The sequence below is a fragment of the Pseudopipra pipra genome, chromosome 11, assembly GCF_036250125.1.
Source record: "Pseudopipra pipra isolate bDixPip1 chromosome 11, bDixPip1.hap1, whole genome shotgun sequence".
Classification (NCBI taxonomy): domain Eukaryota; kingdom Metazoa; phylum Chordata; class Aves; order Passeriformes; family Pipridae; genus Pseudopipra; species Pseudopipra pipra.
In genome coordinates this window covers 18,125,803-18,143,302 of record NC_087559.1, presented here as the reverse complement: position 1 = coordinate 18,143,302, position 17,500 = coordinate 18,125,803, and the positions used below count along the sequence as shown (strand labels likewise).

The 17,500-nt window shown below is 42.9% G+C and overlaps 1 protein-coding gene across 2 annotated transcripts in view; it reads left to right on the top strand.

The window, feature by feature from the left end:
• VGLL4 (vestigial like family member 4) overlaps positions 1-17,500 on the top strand; it is an 85,194-nt gene that overhangs the window by 63,655 nt on the left and 4,039 nt on the right. For both annotated transcript variants that reach the window (XM_064667972.1, XM_064667971.1), the window contains 2 exons: positions 12,745-12,967; positions 16,005-16,122. In XM_064667972.1, coding sequence (XP_064524042.1) covers positions 12,745-12,967; positions 16,005-16,122 — 341 coding nt within the window. The remainder of the gene's footprint in view (positions 1-12,744; positions 12,968-16,004; positions 16,123-17,500) is intronic.

Sequence of the window (17,500 nt, the reverse complement as noted above, 5' to 3'; positions counted from 1 at the left end):
AGAACTGGCTTGCAGAGGTAGTGTGGGAGTTGTCAGAGAAGTTCTTTGCTGCTAACTGCTCCTTTTTGGGTTCCAAACTTCATATGGTATTAAGAAATATGTTTACACTATCACTTTATTGTGACAAATTGGAATTGGATAAAAACCCCAACACACAATTCAGAACACCCCAAGTGTTTCTCATTTGCTGAGTGAAGCATCTTCACTCAGTCCTCCGGGCACAAATATGCTCTTGAGGTATTTTACGGTTCACCTGGGCCTCTCAAATCAGTCCTGTTGAAGCTGAACTCTATTGCCAGTGGAACTGATACAATGTTACTCTTGTTGATTAAGTGGACAAAGAATCACAAGGCAGGTTTCAAACTGCTCTTCCTAATTTTTTTTTTCTTTGCTTGAATGATGGACTGAATCAATCAGATGTATTTTCTTATTTACTAATGGAGATTGCACAATACACAAAATCACTGTTCAGTTGCTTCCAAGAAATATATGTTTAATTGAACCTTCAGAGGTGGACTTGAAAAAGCCACCATACCTGAGTTAATATTTAACACTGAGTTTTACAGTTCTTAGCCAAGGGGGAATTTCAGAATGCACTCCACTCCCTTTCAGTTCAAGCACATGTAAAAGGTTTGTTATGAACAGTTCCAGGGCTAAAAGCAATCTGATTGATAGCTTATCAGTCCTTTGCAAAAATACCTATCTGTCAAAATTTGGGTATATGTTGAAGTACTTGAAAAATCAAGTAATGTTAGCTCAGGTGTCTCCTCCACTTGCAAACAGAAGGGGTTTGTTAGTGAGCTCCAGATTTCTGCTTTGATATCATGTTTCCCACTTTCATTTTACATCTCATGTGAAGAAGCATAACCCTTCTATAGTGTGGCAAGGCTCCAAGATGCCTTGTGAGGGGAAAAGCTGTGTTAGTGTTGCACAGGGGGTCCAAGCACCCATACGGAGGTTTGGACACCCACTTAGGGAAGGTGCCTGGGCGCCTGTGCACACAGGGATGGAACATGAATCACCTAATTTGAAGGGACCCATAAGGATCATGGAGTCCAACTATTTAGTGAATGGGGAATCCCTTGAGCCCTGGTGTTGGATTTTTACCCCAGGGTGAAAGTAAAATTTTACATTATGTGAACTATCATATATTGTCATGGGGTGAAATTCAGCACCAATCCAAAAGCCTGATATCTAAGCAAGAGGGAAGAAAAGAACCTTTGCAAGCTTATTCTAAATGTATATCCCAACCTCATGGAAACAAAGGTTTAATCTCACTTCTTTCTATTTAACCATTTTCCCAGATGTTTCCTGCAGTTTGACAGATGTGCCTTTTACTAGAAAGTTGCGCTCTTGAGAATTAGAATGTTGTGGACACTGTTGCTATAGACAATGACTCTGTGAGGGTAAGATTTGGAATCAAACGTTACATGAATTTCTAGTTGAATCAGTAGTTTTGTTCCCCGGGCTGGCAGTGCTGGTGCTGGAGGGCGGCAGGCACAGCCCCGCAGGTTTAACTCCTTGCAGTGGGTCTGGGTGAACAGACATGGCTGTGATTCCCAAACATGATCTGGGGAAGGGAGCTGATGGATCTCCCATCGGATACGGGGGCCGATCCCGGGGGACTCTTGCGCCGACAGGACGGGTGGGCCGGGGGTCATGTCCTGCACCGACGGCGATGCCCGGAGTCCGGGGGGACCCTGCCCTGCACTGGGCCAGGGCTGGGCTGTGTTTGAGGTTTATCTCAAAAGAAAGCGAGGAGGGAAATAAAAGGGCTTCCCCGCCGTTGCAGTCTGGAGGGTTTGACCTCAGTGACGGGACCGCTTCTCCCAGGGGGGAGGGAATGCTGCTGAGATCCACGCGGTGTGGTGCTGAATCGGATCCAGTGGGGATGGATCCGGTGTAGATGGGTCCTGTGTGGCTGGTCACCCGTATGGATGGACCTGTGAATGGGTGCCATGGGAGTGGATACTGTGAGCGTGGACACTTATGTGGATAGATCCCGTGTGGATGGGGTCCTGGTGTGGATGGACCCCCTCGTGGATAAATCCCACGGTGGGTGGACTCCTGTGTGGGTGTACACCCATGTGGATGGATCCAGTGTGGGTGGATCCCTGTATGGGTGGATCCCATGTCTGTACCACTCAGCTCACACTGAGCTGCCTCTGCATTTCTTACCTAACTGCGCTGGTGCTGTACACAAACTGCAGCTCCTCATTCCCAATATAAATGTTCCTGAAGCACGGCAGGATGTGCCCAGAACAGCAGCAGCTGTACCTGTGGGACTGTGTGTGCAGGGGGGGATGGGATACACCTGGTTTACTGACCAGAGCGCAGGATACCTGGTGAGGAAGGAGAGGGGTGGGTTTGGTAAGCCATGGGAACAGCCTTCAGAGCATCTGGGGGGAGCTTGGCATGCTCCAGTTACTGCTGCATGTTGTGTTTGAGGTGGTGCACATGTGCTGTGCTCCGTAAGGAACAGTCACACAGTGCAGTCACGTTGTGGTCGATTCCAATGTTCCTGTCACAGTCCTGCTTTTACAGTCCTTGTCTGTCCGAGTAATTTGTACCATATGTGTGTGAGCCATGTGGACATGACTGACGTCGCTGAGGTCGTGGTGCCTGAATGATGCCTCATGAATCTCTTAGTCACATTTTTAATCAGTAACTTTCATTATTCACAAACCAATACTTTAAAAGGGGGGAGAGGGGAGGAAAGGGAGTAAAATCCCCGAACATTTTTGCTTGTGGTTTGATTTTTTAACTAAAGTCTCCTTTAAACCAGAAGCTGCAGTGAGAGGATACTGTTGATTGCAGAGTGTGATGGATAACTCAAGCGCCTGAGTTGCAGAAGTGCCCTCTAAACATGCAACTGCTGCTGGGGTTGCTTTGCTTATCAGCTTTTCAAAGGAATTGTTTTACTATTGTCTTGGTTTAACAAGATTACAACTTAAAAATTAAGAGACTTCAGGTGGAAGTGTGGAAAAGGAAAAGAAACAGCTTTGCATTAACAAAGTCTGAATAAACAACAAATGGTGCAATCAAAAACTTTCAGAAGAAACAAAACAAAGTTCCAAATCCCCGGGGGGGAGGGGGAGAAACCCGCGGCAAACCGGGGAGGGGGGGAATGCAGGACTGTCCCGACAGTTCAGAAGGTGCTCACAGCCACGTGTGCTGGCAGTCAGAAATGAAAAAAAAAAGTCTTTTTCCCACAGGCAGTCTCGAAAGCAGAATACCTCGCTCTCAGATGGGTCAGTTTCTCTCTCAGTTGTCCTCCGCGAGGTGTCCTGTGGGGAAAAACTTCCTCTCAGGAAAAGAGAAGGAGGCGGCCAAAAACCGGGCTCCTGCTCAGTCCTGGCCCGGACCAAACCCTCAAAAGGCCCCGAACAAAGGACTCCCCGCCCTCCCCACGCTGCCCCCACCCCCAGCCCGGGAGAAACGGATTCCAACGTTTCTTTTCAAACCTATGGCAACTATATTGGTAAGAACAGTTGTGCAATATACAATGAAGCTGTTACTGTATTTATAGTGCTTCTAGAGGTTTTGATAATTCAGATTTTATTAGCAATTACAAAGAGTTTCAATAAACTTCTAATGAAATGTTTATTCCTTTTATAAAACAGCCTGTGAAAAAAATCTGATTTCTTAAAACCAGTTATTTATACACTATTCTCAGTCTAAAGGCCTGAAGAACCTGGGGGTTCTTTGAGAGTTGTTGAAATTTTTGTATGAAGGTGATTTATTGTACTTTCTCTGCTTTTCCCGCTGCACATCAGCTAATGTTATAGTATGTATCTGATGGATAGAGACCACAATTCATAAGCTTTAAGGATCCAGGCCCTTTTCCCTCTTTCTCATAAGACCCACTGAAGCTGGAAATTTGGCACAGTTAATTCCAGCACTATTTTCAGAGATTGGGTTGTGTTGTTAAAGCTCTTAATAAATAAACCTGCCATTCTCATGTTGTTGGTATCTTTTACTTCCCACATCATCTCTTTGAAAAAAAATTTTTATATGCTCCTCTGCTGTAAGATTTTCACTTGATGCATCTTTTAGATGATGGAACCAAGTAAAATCCCTTAAACTGGTGAGAATTAGGGATTCACAGACTGACTTAACCTGGTGCTCACTTTTACAGAAACAGTTCCATGACAGGCATTGAGTGATGAACAAAAATATTTTTTCCAAATAAAAAAAAGTAGAAAATATTGTGAGGAGCAGCCCAGTGAATCCTCTAAGAAAATGTGACTGCCATTTTTTATTTCCTCTGGCAGTCCTGCAGAGCTTCACCACTGAGTTTTCCTAGAGCCTGCAGAACAGACTGATGCTCCCTGGCAGTGTTGAGCACACGTGGATGTGGCTGATCTTGCTGCACTGGGACATGACCCACTGCTGTATTTTCTGTTGCAGCCTTTCTCTGCCATTGGCCTGTGGGATTCTCTGTGTGACCATAAATAGTTTTTACGGTATTTTCCAGTGACTCGGTATAAAAGGTTTGTTGCATGTGCCAAGTTGAACTTCAAAGGATGTTAATATGGCTGAATTATAAAAGCTGCACGTGACCCAGCTCATGAATTGGTAGAATGTGGGAGGAAATGTCTGCCAGAGGTGTTTGGGTGGGCAATGCAGTGGGTACAAATGAATCCCTTTACAGCTGCCTCTGAATTTTTACAGTAACCCCTCTGACCTTCGAGCTGTTTGCATGGAAGCCTCTTTGCTCTTTCCCTGTGCTGTCAGATTTTTCTTCCTGCTTGTTAGAAACTTTAGGGAAAGTTTGGAGTGTCTCTTTAACCTCGTTTTTTTATCATTTGCTTTTCTGGAAGTTCTCCCCTCCAAGCATTCAAAGTGCCTTATGGACTTGAAACAGTTCAGATTTCTGCACAGACACTTCTAGTTTCCCTTGCAGCAGTGACTTGCCTTTCTAGATCCTGTTCTGTTGATCCCAGTATCTGCATTACCCTGCCTTGCTCTCCAGAAGTGAGCACTGACAGACTCCCTCTGCTTCACCAGCTTTGTTTGACTGTCTCAAAATAAGGTTATTGTGCCACCAAGTACCCTGCTACTATGGTGACTTCTGTGGAGTTTACTTTTGAGCTAGAAATGAAATCTTAGTTGTGGGTCCTGACTGGCAGCTGTAGGATTGAGTTTCTGGCATGCTTTGATATGTCTGAGTCTTTCACTTTTACTGAAACTACCTTCCAAAAAAGTGCTCTCTGAACTGCAGTAGCAGCATCTCATAAAGACAGACCACATCCTCTGCAGTGCCTTTCTCAGCTTCCCAAATGTTCGCTTCTTCTGTCTTTTGTTCTTCACAGTTGGCAGAAATAGTTCTTCTGTTATGCATTTTTCTAGTGCAGTTGTGCAGGATTTTCCAAAGGCAACTGAAGCTACTGTTGTTCTTTCAAGAGGGAGTTATGGAGGGGTGGCTGAATCAGATAAATCTCAAAGGTTAGTTACTTGTCCTGTCTCTTTCCCAAGAACTGTGCTGTTCCTGGGCAGAGTTGGGAGAGGGAAGCCAAAGATACCCCCTTGCAGGTTAGAGGACCAGGAAGTTTCTCCTCGTTGACTAAGGGATGAATACTTTTTGTCCTCAATCCTTGAAAACTAAGTCAGAGCTGGTGGCAACTGTACTCAGCTGTTGGTTCCCACCTCGAAAGAGTTAAACCAAAGTTTGAAGATGTGAAATGGGATTATGTTTATACTCCAAAAACCACTGTACATTTTAGGAAATTTTTTAAGCTTACTGCAATAACCAGTTATACCCAGATACTTGTTACTGTGGTAGTACTGAAATGCTGGAACGTTCTGTTGCTCTAATTCCACCTTTTGAACAATTAATGATTGTTAAAATTTATGTAATTTTCCTAACAGGCTAATTCATATTTACAGCTGCCTCAACAGAATTAATGACACCCCTTACCATTTCAGAATTTTTCTGGATATTTACTATGTGTTAAAATTTTGTTGTTTGCATCTCAGGTATGGTTTAATTTCTTCAAAAAGTTATGGAAATTTAGAATGAGCCATCAGGTGTACCAAGCAAAATGAGGACTTAAATGCAGGAGTTGGAGTAGGTTTGGAGTTGAGCAAACAGGCAGTAGCACTGCGGAGCAGAGAGATTAGTGGGCGATTTTCCCCCCCTTTTTTTTGAAGGTTGAATTACAGGTAACCTGCAACCTGTACCTATTGCAGTGAGGTAACTTTGTCAGTGTTTCTGCATTGTATATGTACATGTGTTCCAGCAGTGATGTAACTTTTCATTTAATGAATCCCAGCATTTTACTTATGGATGGAATGAGTGATTACTTTTATGAAGAAACCAGTGCTACCTTTTAAAACAATCCTTCGAGTGTTGGAGCAAAGATGGCCAAATATTAAAAAAAAAATTCCTGTGAGAAAATAAGTAGGATCTGAGGTTGTGCTAATTGATTTTACTGTACATTTGATTTAGATTTCAGTTTTGTGGGTTTGGCTATGGATTGAGTTCTTACATCCTGTGGTTCTCTTGCATTCTTTCATACTTGTGAGTATTAAGCCTTCAGGAAGAGAAGCTCATCTGTATCTAAAAATTTGTGCTTGGTGCAGGCAGTAATGGGACACTCCTTTATGCATTTCACAGCTTATTATTGATTACTTTACTGTGAAATCTGTCCTCTTTGTTGATTCCATTTGTAAGTGACAATCTTGTCCGAGATTTTATCTCTGAAAATCCTGTTTTGATGAGGATAAATATAGACAGTCTGACCTGTGTTTGTTTATATGTAAGATTATCCTATTTGTTAGAGTATTTTCAGTGGTTTAGACTTCTCATTTCAAAGGTCTTTCCATCAGCTGTAGCACTAAGCTGAAAAAAAATATCATTAATTGAAACTTTTTAAGGGAAGGAACTGCACAATTCCAACTACAGAGGAGTGGGGAGAGCAGGGAAAATTGGTGTGGTTGGTGCATGTGTGATTTGGACTCTGAGAGAACTTGTATAAATATGATGTTTAATTTCCCAGACTGGGGCTGGTGCTCAAGTTAAAAATTCAAAAGAACAACAAGCTCTTTTCTGGGAGGAGTTAACTTTAATTACTGGTGGCTGGAGAAGCTTCGAGGCAGTGCTTGAAATCCTGGGTGGCTCTCAGGAGTTGTTTGTAGCCTGAAGCAGAAAGTGAAGGCTCAGCCGCTTGTTTCTATCCTTGTTAAACCACACTGGGATGGGCAAAGGGCTGGAGGATGTTCCAGGCCAGGCCAGACCTGTGGCAGAGCCCTCCATGGCCAGCTGGCCCCAGCAGGACCAGAGCAGGAGACAGGGATGCTCCAGTGCTGCTTCCAGAAAGGCCTTCCCGGGAGAGCAGTTGCCAGCTTGACCTGTGCGTTGGTACAAAAACATGAGCTTTAGTTTGGCCAGGTTTCCTGCAGGGATGGAGATACTGTACAAATAATGTTAAAATATCAGCAGTGGCAAAGAAAGGGAGGACATTCATTAACTTTCTTGGGAAACCCTGTCGTGTGTCCAGGTTTCGTGGCAGGAGTGATTCCTGCAAAGACAATGATCTCTGCAAGTTGCCTCTTTGAAGGCTTTTTGGAATGGAGTACTGAGCCATAAAAGGAAAAGGCTACTTGAAGGAACTGCCAAGCATGAAGTTAATAAAGCAGGATAGGAAAGGGTTATATATTTAGATGACAGTCATTCAGAGGAGATGTGGTTTGAAGAGGGCATTGGGCTGTTTGGGGTATTTTTTCATGTTATAAATACTTCAGATGATTGGCTGACAGAGCAAAGTGATATTACTTTCAGGTTTTATTTGGGTTGTTGGGGGTTTTTTTAAGTCAATTCAGCTTGCTTAAAAAAAATCTGAGTAAAGAACACTCCGGATTTTTCCCTATGCATATGCATCATTGTATTTTGAAATACCATCTTAAATTCTAGTTTTCCCACCTCACAAGTAACACAAGTAACACAAGTAATGTAGATAAAAGTAGATACTTTCACAGGAAATGATCCCCGTCATGTGGAGCAGATATTAAGTATCAGAGGATTATAGATCCTTAAGCAATCTTAAACAAAAGCAGCTGTCCTCTTTCAGACTTCAGAGTTAATGAATAAAGACAATAAAAGATGTTAGAAAATAAATATTACAAAGATGCTAAAAATATTTAAATCATATTTGACTTGTTACACAAATGGAAGTTTACTCCCAAGCAATATTATGCACTGTGTTTGTGTAAAGAAAACATTTTACATAGTTGTTCTTTGTGCAACACACTCCCCTGTGCAACCATTTCAAGTCAGAGCTCTGGTTCTGCCAAAGAGAGTGTGATTTCTTCTCTTGGAGGTACAGTAATGCTTTTGGCAACTGTTCCTTAAGGATCTGCAGGCTGAAAGTGAGTGCAAGCAAAACTGTCCCCTTCACTGGGCCTCTTTTTTCCCTTTTCCTTAAGCAGCTGGCAGAGTTCTCTTGTTCCCGTAGCAGAGTGTGAATTACCCCGCTCAGTGCCAGCGAACAGAACAGCCGCGGCTAAAGGGTCTGCAGCAAAAAATGCAAACAATGCATTTGAGTCCCTTTGAGCTGGTTCTGAGGAGGGCTGGAGCATTGCTTTCAGTAGAAATTTCTTTAGAACCAGACTGCAGCAGAATTCCAGTCAGGATGTGTGTGGTTTTGGTATGACATCCACCCGAGCACATGATGCTTGGTAAGTGCTGGAGTCCGGGTTATGATTCATTGGGAAGCAACATGGGAAACAATTGTCTGTTTTTCAAGTGTTGGAGAAATTAATTTTAGGTTGGAATTGTAATTTTGCTAAAATAAACCTGCAAGTAGCTGGAATTACCTGTGTTAGCAGGGAGGAAGGGTGGTGGATATGACTGATGGTCTCACCATGGGAATTGCTATTTTTTAAGCCAGTAGAGTTGCACTGCACGTGGAGCCCAGGGCTGCATATCCTGGTTTTTAAGATGAAGTGGAGTCTGGGGATGGCAAAGCTGTTTAGACAGCTAGATTTATTTGTGATATATATTTTTAAGTTCTTTTTCAAACTTGGTCAGAAATCCTTCTTTGTAATTTTCTGCCCTTATGTTTGACCTAAGGGATGCATTTCTCCTTGTTCAGTGCACGTGGAATGTTTAAGCTGATGGACTTCAGTGAAATGTAATTATCTTCATACACATGCAGTTTTGCTGCCCCCTCAGATAAAGTGTCTAATAGCAAAACAAAAATGACTTCTGTCAATAATAATAATTAATCATTTTGAAATTGTAAAAAATTTTCCATTTCTAATAGAAAATTATTTCTAAAGTGTCATTTTAAACTAAAATTACTTAATAATGGGAAATTGATGAATACCCTGTAAGTAATTTTAAGTACAATTGTCTTACAAGTGGAGTCGGATATCTGTAGGATTTGCTGTTTATATTTAAATAGGAGGGACTAACAAGTGCTGGTGTATTTTCACAAGGGCAGAGCTATCATGTTACTGTCCTACACGGTGCTGTAACATTTCCAGCTGGGCTCAGAAAAAATAATATCTGATGTGGAAGTAGAAGCTTCAGATATTTTTCTTTTTTTTTGCAAAGACTATATAGTTGAAGGTAGATGAATTGAGGAGAGGATCTTTGAAGAGTGGAGTATAAAACAGTTCCCTGACCAGAAGAGGAGTTGTTCTAATTTAGGAAGAGGACATTATTTGCTTACAGACAGGACTGGGGTGCGGCCTGCTGAGATTGCTGAGATAACTCAATTTTAGGTGTCTTTAGGGAAAGTCTGCCTGCTGGGCTTGTTCCTGGCATCAGGCTGATCTCATTGCCCAGTTTCTTGGTCCCTTCCAAAAATCTTTGCAGGAAAGTGTTGTTGGGGTTTTTTTGTGTTTTGTTTTTTGTTAAGAGTTGGGGGTTTTGTTTGTTTTTTTGTTGGTTTGGGTGTTTTGGGGGCAGCAAAACTACCACTTCACCCCTATTTAGGGCTGTGACTTTTTGTTTAAAGTGAGGACGCGTGAAATAGGTGCTGTTGTGTAAAATGGAAAATGTATTTTGCTTGGAAATTTCAGTAAGTTTGTTCATCAGTGGTCACTTGACAGCCTCACTCCCCAGTAAATGCAGCACTAAGTTGTTGAAAAGTGAGTTATAAGACAAAACCCCCAAACAACTGGTGTAGCTACATTTTTTTGACTCATTTTACAAGTATTTTTGGTGGAGGAAACTAAATTTTTCCCTTGAAAATCAACTTGTGCTTATTAAAACAGAAAAATTCTGAACAGAGATTATTCTTTTCTTTGAGGGAGTGAAAAGTAGGAATGTGCTAGAGCTGTAGGTGGTTTTGCAACCTCCAAATGGTCATTTAAATTGTAGTAGACCAGATAATATTTTGTTGAAAAGTAAGAATTTGGCTTGCAGCCGTCAAAGATTCTTCATTGCAGGACGGAGAACAAGCCACCCCTACACAGCCTTCATTTAAACGGTGATTTTTTGCCGTGGCTTTCCGTGTTGCTGTTTCCCAGGATATCTCATGGCTGCTGTGCTATTTCTGAAGTTCCCCGCTTGCTTCCTCGGGGTGGGGCAGGAGGGTTTGGTTGTGTCCAGGAGCTGTTTCCATACTGTAATTCAAGAGGAGGCTACTGTATGTTAAATATAGTCCCCGGCGCTGCCATTAACACACATTTGCATCAGTCATTAGCTCAGAGCGCTGCAATTCCAAACTTTCCTGCTGAGCTCTGCTCCTGCAGAGCAGTGCAATTGAAACAGGCCCAAGGCTGGGAAAGCCATTCCTGCTGGATTTGAGCTGCTTTATGCTGTCCAAATCCAGCCTGCAGAGAGGTTTGGGAAACACAGGGTGTTCAGGGACCATCTTGAGCACCAGCTGTGAGACCTTCGAGGCTGGATCTGCTGGTCAGTTCTGCTGACCTGCAACTGCTAATTTGGAATTAGTTGAAAGCAATGGGGGGCAGAGCAGGGGGATCCAAAGGGTTACAAATCCTATTGTTATGCTGTTGGCTGTTCCCTCCTAAGCACAGGGAATCTGCTTGAGGGCTGTGTCCTGAGGTTCTCAAGTCACTGGTTGCCTGACATCATATTAACCCTATCTTTACCACAATAAATGAAATTTGATTCAGGCAGCAATAGCAGATTTCTGTACAACCACATGACTCTTAAGCAAGCTCAACAATAGCACTGAAGAACTGTGAGAAGTTTCTCAACACAGCAGAGATCTGGATCCTCATCCCTAGAAAGATGATCACTTTTCTAGCTCTTACCTGAGAGGGGCCACAAAGATATGGGAACAGGTTTTATCTGAATAAAGTATTACATTGGGAAAAAAAGGTTGTTGAACAGAGATGAACTTGGGAGCGGCATGAAGATGATGAGCAGGAAGCAATGGCTTTGTCTCTCTCCTAATACAAGAATCGAGGCAAAGCAGACCAAGACAGATTTTAGGTTAAAAAGAAACAAAAAGAGCCCGTGAAGAAAAGGTACTAACAAAGTATGTCGTTTAGACTGCGGAATCCCTGGCCACAGGATGCTGGTGAGGCTAAAAGATTCAGGACTGGCCAGGATCCAGGACAGGATCACCATGAGACATCCCCACACCCTGTTTGGGTGTTTTAGGTGTTCCTTATTTCCCTCGACTGGCAGGGCTTTTTTCCCCTCAGCCTTCCTTTTGGAGACATTTCCTCAGATATTGAAACAGGCATTAGCTTTTTGAACTTGTAACTTCAGTATTGAATTGATTCCTTTTCTCTCTCTGCCTAATATTCATCAGCATTTTTAAAGGTTGCTCCTGTATATTAACTTGCTGTGATATGCTTTAAAAAAATGGGAGGAAAACCACTTTGAGTTTTACCCACTTATACACAGGACACATAGGACACTTCATTAGTACTTCAAGAATCTTCTGAAGACAGGTTTTATTTTGCACAAAGCCAACTTTCTCCTCTAGTGCCTTCCTATGGGAAGGATTGATGGAGTTTGCAGTTTGAAACTCAGTGACCAGTCCCTGCAAGTGTGTGAACTCTTACAACACTGGTACTCCCCAGACTGCCAGTGATACCCACACTTCCCTGAGTTATGAGTGAAGTGCCTTTCCCTTGAGTCACTGGTTTGCCTTTAATGACAATTATACTGCTGTATGGAAACTGAAGTCTCTCATCCCTAGATACAAACCCAGCTTTATTTCCATTGCAGTGAATGATAGGCTAATTATGTGAGCACATCTCCTGGGATTTACTTTTCAGGAGTAGTTTGAAGTTACTCTTTTGAAAGAGCAGTTGTAATTAAGTGATTCTGAGGTAAGTGCAGTGTAGTTTGCTTTTCCGTCATTTTCTACTCTGAAGATTTTGCTTCCTGCCTTGACTCACTGCATTTTTGCTGATATCAACTATGTCTTTTCAGTAAAATAAACTTGCCTTGGGCTTCAGCAGTGAATATTGCAGTGTTAGGAGAGGGAGTGGGATTAACAGTATGTTAAATGAGGAGTTATCTGATCTTAAAAAAGTTGTCACTTTAACTCGGTGCATCTGAATGAATATCTGAAGAAATTCTACAGTGAAGAGAAATGCTGGCTGCCAGAGGTTGCAAATTGGGATGATTGGCTTCACTTTGCAGGGAAGGAGGCTGGATAGACCAGGGGTACCTCACTGAGGGATTGGTTCTACACCTCCCACAACCCAAGCAAAGTGCATTTCCTGGTGTTTCTTACAGGGATTTGATGTTGCATAGCTCAGAAGAGCTTGGAACAACAGTAAGGCCTTTTTTCTTTCCTGCCTTAGAAACAAGACTTCCAACGGGGATTACCGGAAGGAGCACCGGGAGAGGAGTCGCAGCCCCATCGAGAGGGCAGCTGCCCCGACAATGAGCCTTCATGCCAATCATATATATGCCTCAATCCCAAGCTTGAGTGTGGATCAACCTCTAGCACTGACCAAAACCAGCATGGATGCAACCAGGACAGTCGGCATCACACCAACACTGACTTCTGTGGAACGGCAGCAGGTACGGGCTGGCAGGAGCTGTGTGGGTGGAGAGTGTTGGCTGTGGACACAGGGAGGACTCCCAGGTATAAGCAGAACGTTTTGTGAATTACAATAGAGAGGAGATACTATTCCTCAGGCAAAATGTATTTTAAAAACACGCAGTGAATGTCACAACTCATTGTGTGTAATGTGAATATATCACTGCTGTGTAAATGTATCTGTCACAGATTTCTTGGCCTTTCTGCTTTCCCTGACGCACGTGTTTTAATTGGGAATGCGAAGTGTGTGGTTCAGTGAAGTCCCAATACCTGCTAGGCAATGACTGATGCAATTTGGAGGTAGTTGCAAATTGATGCAATTGTGCCTCTCTTGGTGATCCATGTGTGCTCCCCTCCCCTCTGTCCCGGCTCTCTCCCACCAGGACTGCTGAAAAACGGGTGCAGGACAAAAAGGGCATAAGGGAAAATTTTGCACTGAATGTTCCAGGTGAAAGAAGCTGGAATGATCTTAGTTGTTTTAGCCAGCCAAAAGCTGCATTGTTCAGAGCAGTGTTGTGTCACTAAGTCATAACGACTTTTCCTAAAGCCAAGTAATTGTTTTTGATTATTTTATACTTTATTTCCATATGCTGGAGTGGTTGTTGGAGGGGTTTTTTTGTTGATTGGTTGTTTCTTGACTTTCTCGCACATTGCACTTGTTTTGCTTCAGAAGCGCTGAAGATGAGCCTATGCAGGTTCTACAAGAACAGTTAAGTGTCAGACTTGCTTCAATCCCTCTTACAAGTGGAGAGACAAAGCAAAGAGAATTGAGTTGTGATGAGCTGCAGCACTGAGAAATGAAACTGGCCCATGTACCCACATCCATCCTTCCTTCCTTCCCTCCTGCAATGATGCCTGCAAAGGGTGAACACGTGGAGTAGATGGTTTTTCACGTGCTTTTCACTGGAGCCATCAACTTCCCATCCCCTGTGGATTTCCACGGGGGTTGGCTGTGTACACAAGTCCCTCACATTTTGCTGTGCCAAACCCCAACTTTGCACTGCTGCTCTCTCACACCCTTTGGCAGTAGCTTGCAGAGCTACTGTTCAGTGCAGGTCGGCTGTTCCTTGCTCTTGGTTATCAGTGATGACAGAAGAGAAGGGATAGGCTCCAGTGACAACGCCAGTGCCCGTTGACAGCATTACTGCTGTGTCCCTGCTCAGCAGCTGCACCACTGACATTCTGTCTGACCTGGGCTGATTCCTGCTGCCCAGTACTGGATTCCTCTCTCCTGTCATCTTTGATGGTCTGAATTAGATTACAGTCATTTTTCTTGGGAAAATAGGATGTTGAGGTAAGACCTTGCTAAGATCACGGAATAGAAATCATCCAAAATAAAAAGTCTAGTGATAAAAAGAAACCTTAGGTTGATGATTCATTGTTCGGTTTTGTGGGTTTTTTTCACCTTAACATGTTGAACGGGATTTCATCTTACTCTGTTTCTAATAAACAGGTGGGGAAAAATTTCCTTCTTATTTTCAGCAGGGCGGGGTTATTCTGTATTCCGTTGTACTCACTGCTACTAAATCCTCAATTTACCTCAGTATTTTCATACAAGTGCCTGTATTCTGCTCAGTGCTCTGTACAAACACACAGCCACAGCAGAGGACTCTCTAAGATGCCTTATCCTGCCTCTTGGATCCTTCGTGGTATTGGCACATGGATTCCTGAGGCATTATTACCTGTCTGTCTCTACTTCCCACCTCTTTCATGTCCAAAATACTCTTTTGAAAAGATTAGCATACATACCCTTCTCAAAAAAACGCTTCGAAGAGGTACAACATCTTGGCCTCTATAGAAAATAAATACTTCCACATGTGAAGTGCTTCCAAAAAATCAAATACTTCCTTTCTTTTCTTTATTTCCTTTTTTTTACTTTGTTGTCAGTGCAGTGAGATGTAGCTATCCTGTTGTGTAAAATTCCTGTTGTGTCATGTCCTGCCAAATGGTGTTAAACCTCCCTGAAAAGCTCAGCTCTTTTACTTTACAGATCTTGCTCTTTACTAGTAAGAGCAAGACTTCACTGGCCTTGCTCTTACTCTACCTAAAGAACCACCTTCTTCCCCACTGACTTTGTGTCAGGGTAATGCAGTGATTTTTGTGGGTTTGCTTCACAGATTTGTAAAATGGACAAGAAGTTAAATTACATCAATTCTGTTAATTTTTTTTGAACACTTAACAATTAACTTGCATTGAGTATAATGGACTATTTGTATCAGAAAATATACCAAAGATGCAAAGCAAATCTATTCCAATACCTGTGTTCTTTCCCTTCAGCCACCTGGAGAAACTGGGACATTTCTTTTCCCAAGACCTTGTTTCAATGTAACATTTACATAGTAAACAACTATAAAAAGAGTATTTTATGTTTACACTTTGTACAGAGTATAGATGGCAGAGCTATGATGATGTAATATAGATTTTGGGAAATTTGCATGTGTTGAGAATGAAAAAAGATTATGTTAATTAAGTAGTGCTGGAGAGCAGATTAATTACAACAGGAAAGTATTTGTGGTCAAGACTGGCTCAGGAGCTCTTCAGATTATACATTACTTTGTGTCTGCAATATAGAATACAGAATTAGAGCTAGGAAAACTCAACTTCTGAATGAAAAACTTGGGTAACACCAAGATGACAAATACCTGTAAAATCTGCAAAGCCCTTCTGAGTCCTGGAATGACACGGATGTGTGGCCGTAGGATGAAACATACATTTAATGTGTTGACATTTGACATTTAGTGCTGCATATGGAATGTCTGTGAGGTTGAAACAGTCACTGTAAAATCATTTTAATGCTTGTAATGATTCGCTTTCACACTGCCCTTTTTCTGTGTGGCCACTCACCACTTTATTTCCATAACGGTGGAATTTTGGAATTTTAAGTGCGGATTTTTTTTAAAGCTGAATAATTTGGGGGGTTTAATGTGCTTTGTTGAATCGGATAGTTCATGGGTTTAATTGGTGCTGCTGTGGCTGATTGCCTGAGTGAGTGACAGCTTTCCTGTGTGTCCCCCCCAGAACCGTCCCTCTGTCATCACCTGTGCCTCTGCCAACAACCGCAACTGCAGCCTCTCCCACTGCCCCATCGCCCACAGCGGCTGCGGCTCCGGGCCTGCCTACAGGAGACCCTCCAGCAGTAAGTGACACCTCCAAACTCCCCACGGCCTCAGGAGAATCCCAGGAGAACAGAATGGGCTCACCAACCTTAGCTGGTGCAGGCACTGATGTATTAACAGCAATAAAAAAAGAGGTGAAACAATGGACACCTCTTTGTACATCTGCTCCCTGGACATGCACTTTCTAGCCATCAATCCTGTGCCACTGAAGAAAGTACCAATTCAAAGTAGGGGGGGGGGAGGAGAGAGGTGCTCTTTCTTCTTGTTTTGAAAAGCTGCTTAAAAAAAACCACCCCACACAGACAAATAAGTCATGATGTTTATTTTAGTCCATCTGACAAACAGCAGCCAGGGCCAGCAGATCCAACTATGGAACCATATTTTAGAAGCTGTAGTTTCTCCAGTCTTTCAATAGCCACTAAACTCTTACTGTTCAGCTGCAGTCACAAAAATCTTTCCTGCAGCTACAAATACTCTTCCAAAGCCCATACACTCCACCCAGCTCTGCATGGATAACACAAAAAGCTTTGGAGGGCAGTTGCTACAGCAACCCAAGCAGGAAGTTTTAACTTTCTGCCTTCTATGGTACTTTAGAAGAGCAACGAGGCTGGTGAAGGGACTTGAGCACAAGTCCTATGAGGAGAGGCTGAGGGAGCTGGGGTTGTTTAGTCTGGAGAAGAGAAGACTTAGAGGTGACCTCATCACTCTCTTCAACTACCTGAAGGGAGGTTATAGCCAGGCGGGGGTTGGTCTCTTCTCCCAGGCAACCAACAATAGGACAAGGGGACATGGGCTCAAGCTCTGCCAGGGGAGGTTTAGGTTAGATGTTAGGAAGAAATTCTTTACGGAGAGGGTTGTCAGGCATTGGAACGGCCTACCCAGAGAGGTGGTGGATTCACCATCCCTGGAGGTTTTTAAAAAGAGATTGGACGTGGCCCTTAGTGCCATGATATAGTAATTGGAGTTGGATCAGGGGTTGGACTTGATGATCTTGGAGGTCTTTTCCAACCCAATCTATTCTATGATTCTATGATTCTATGATTCTATGATTTTCATTCAGGCAATACTTGCTGGGAAACCTGGGCCCGTTTCTGTTCATCTCTCCCACTGCAGAGTGGGAAAGCCCAGGGGAAGCACAGCCCTTTCATGTCAAGTCCTTTACCTGCTGAGGCAGAGCTTTAATACACAGCATCGCTGAAAGGTCACGGCAGTGGGGCTTCGTCAACCTGGATGTGTCCATGGAACAACACCAGTGTGTTGTAGGCAGGAACCTAGAAGTCTATAGTAGGGTATTAGTATTATTAGTAGCAGTATTTTTTTGATTTTGTAAAGCTCAGTGTATTGTTGATAACTAGATTTAGAAGCTGAAGTGCTAACTAGAATTAGAATTAGAAGCTG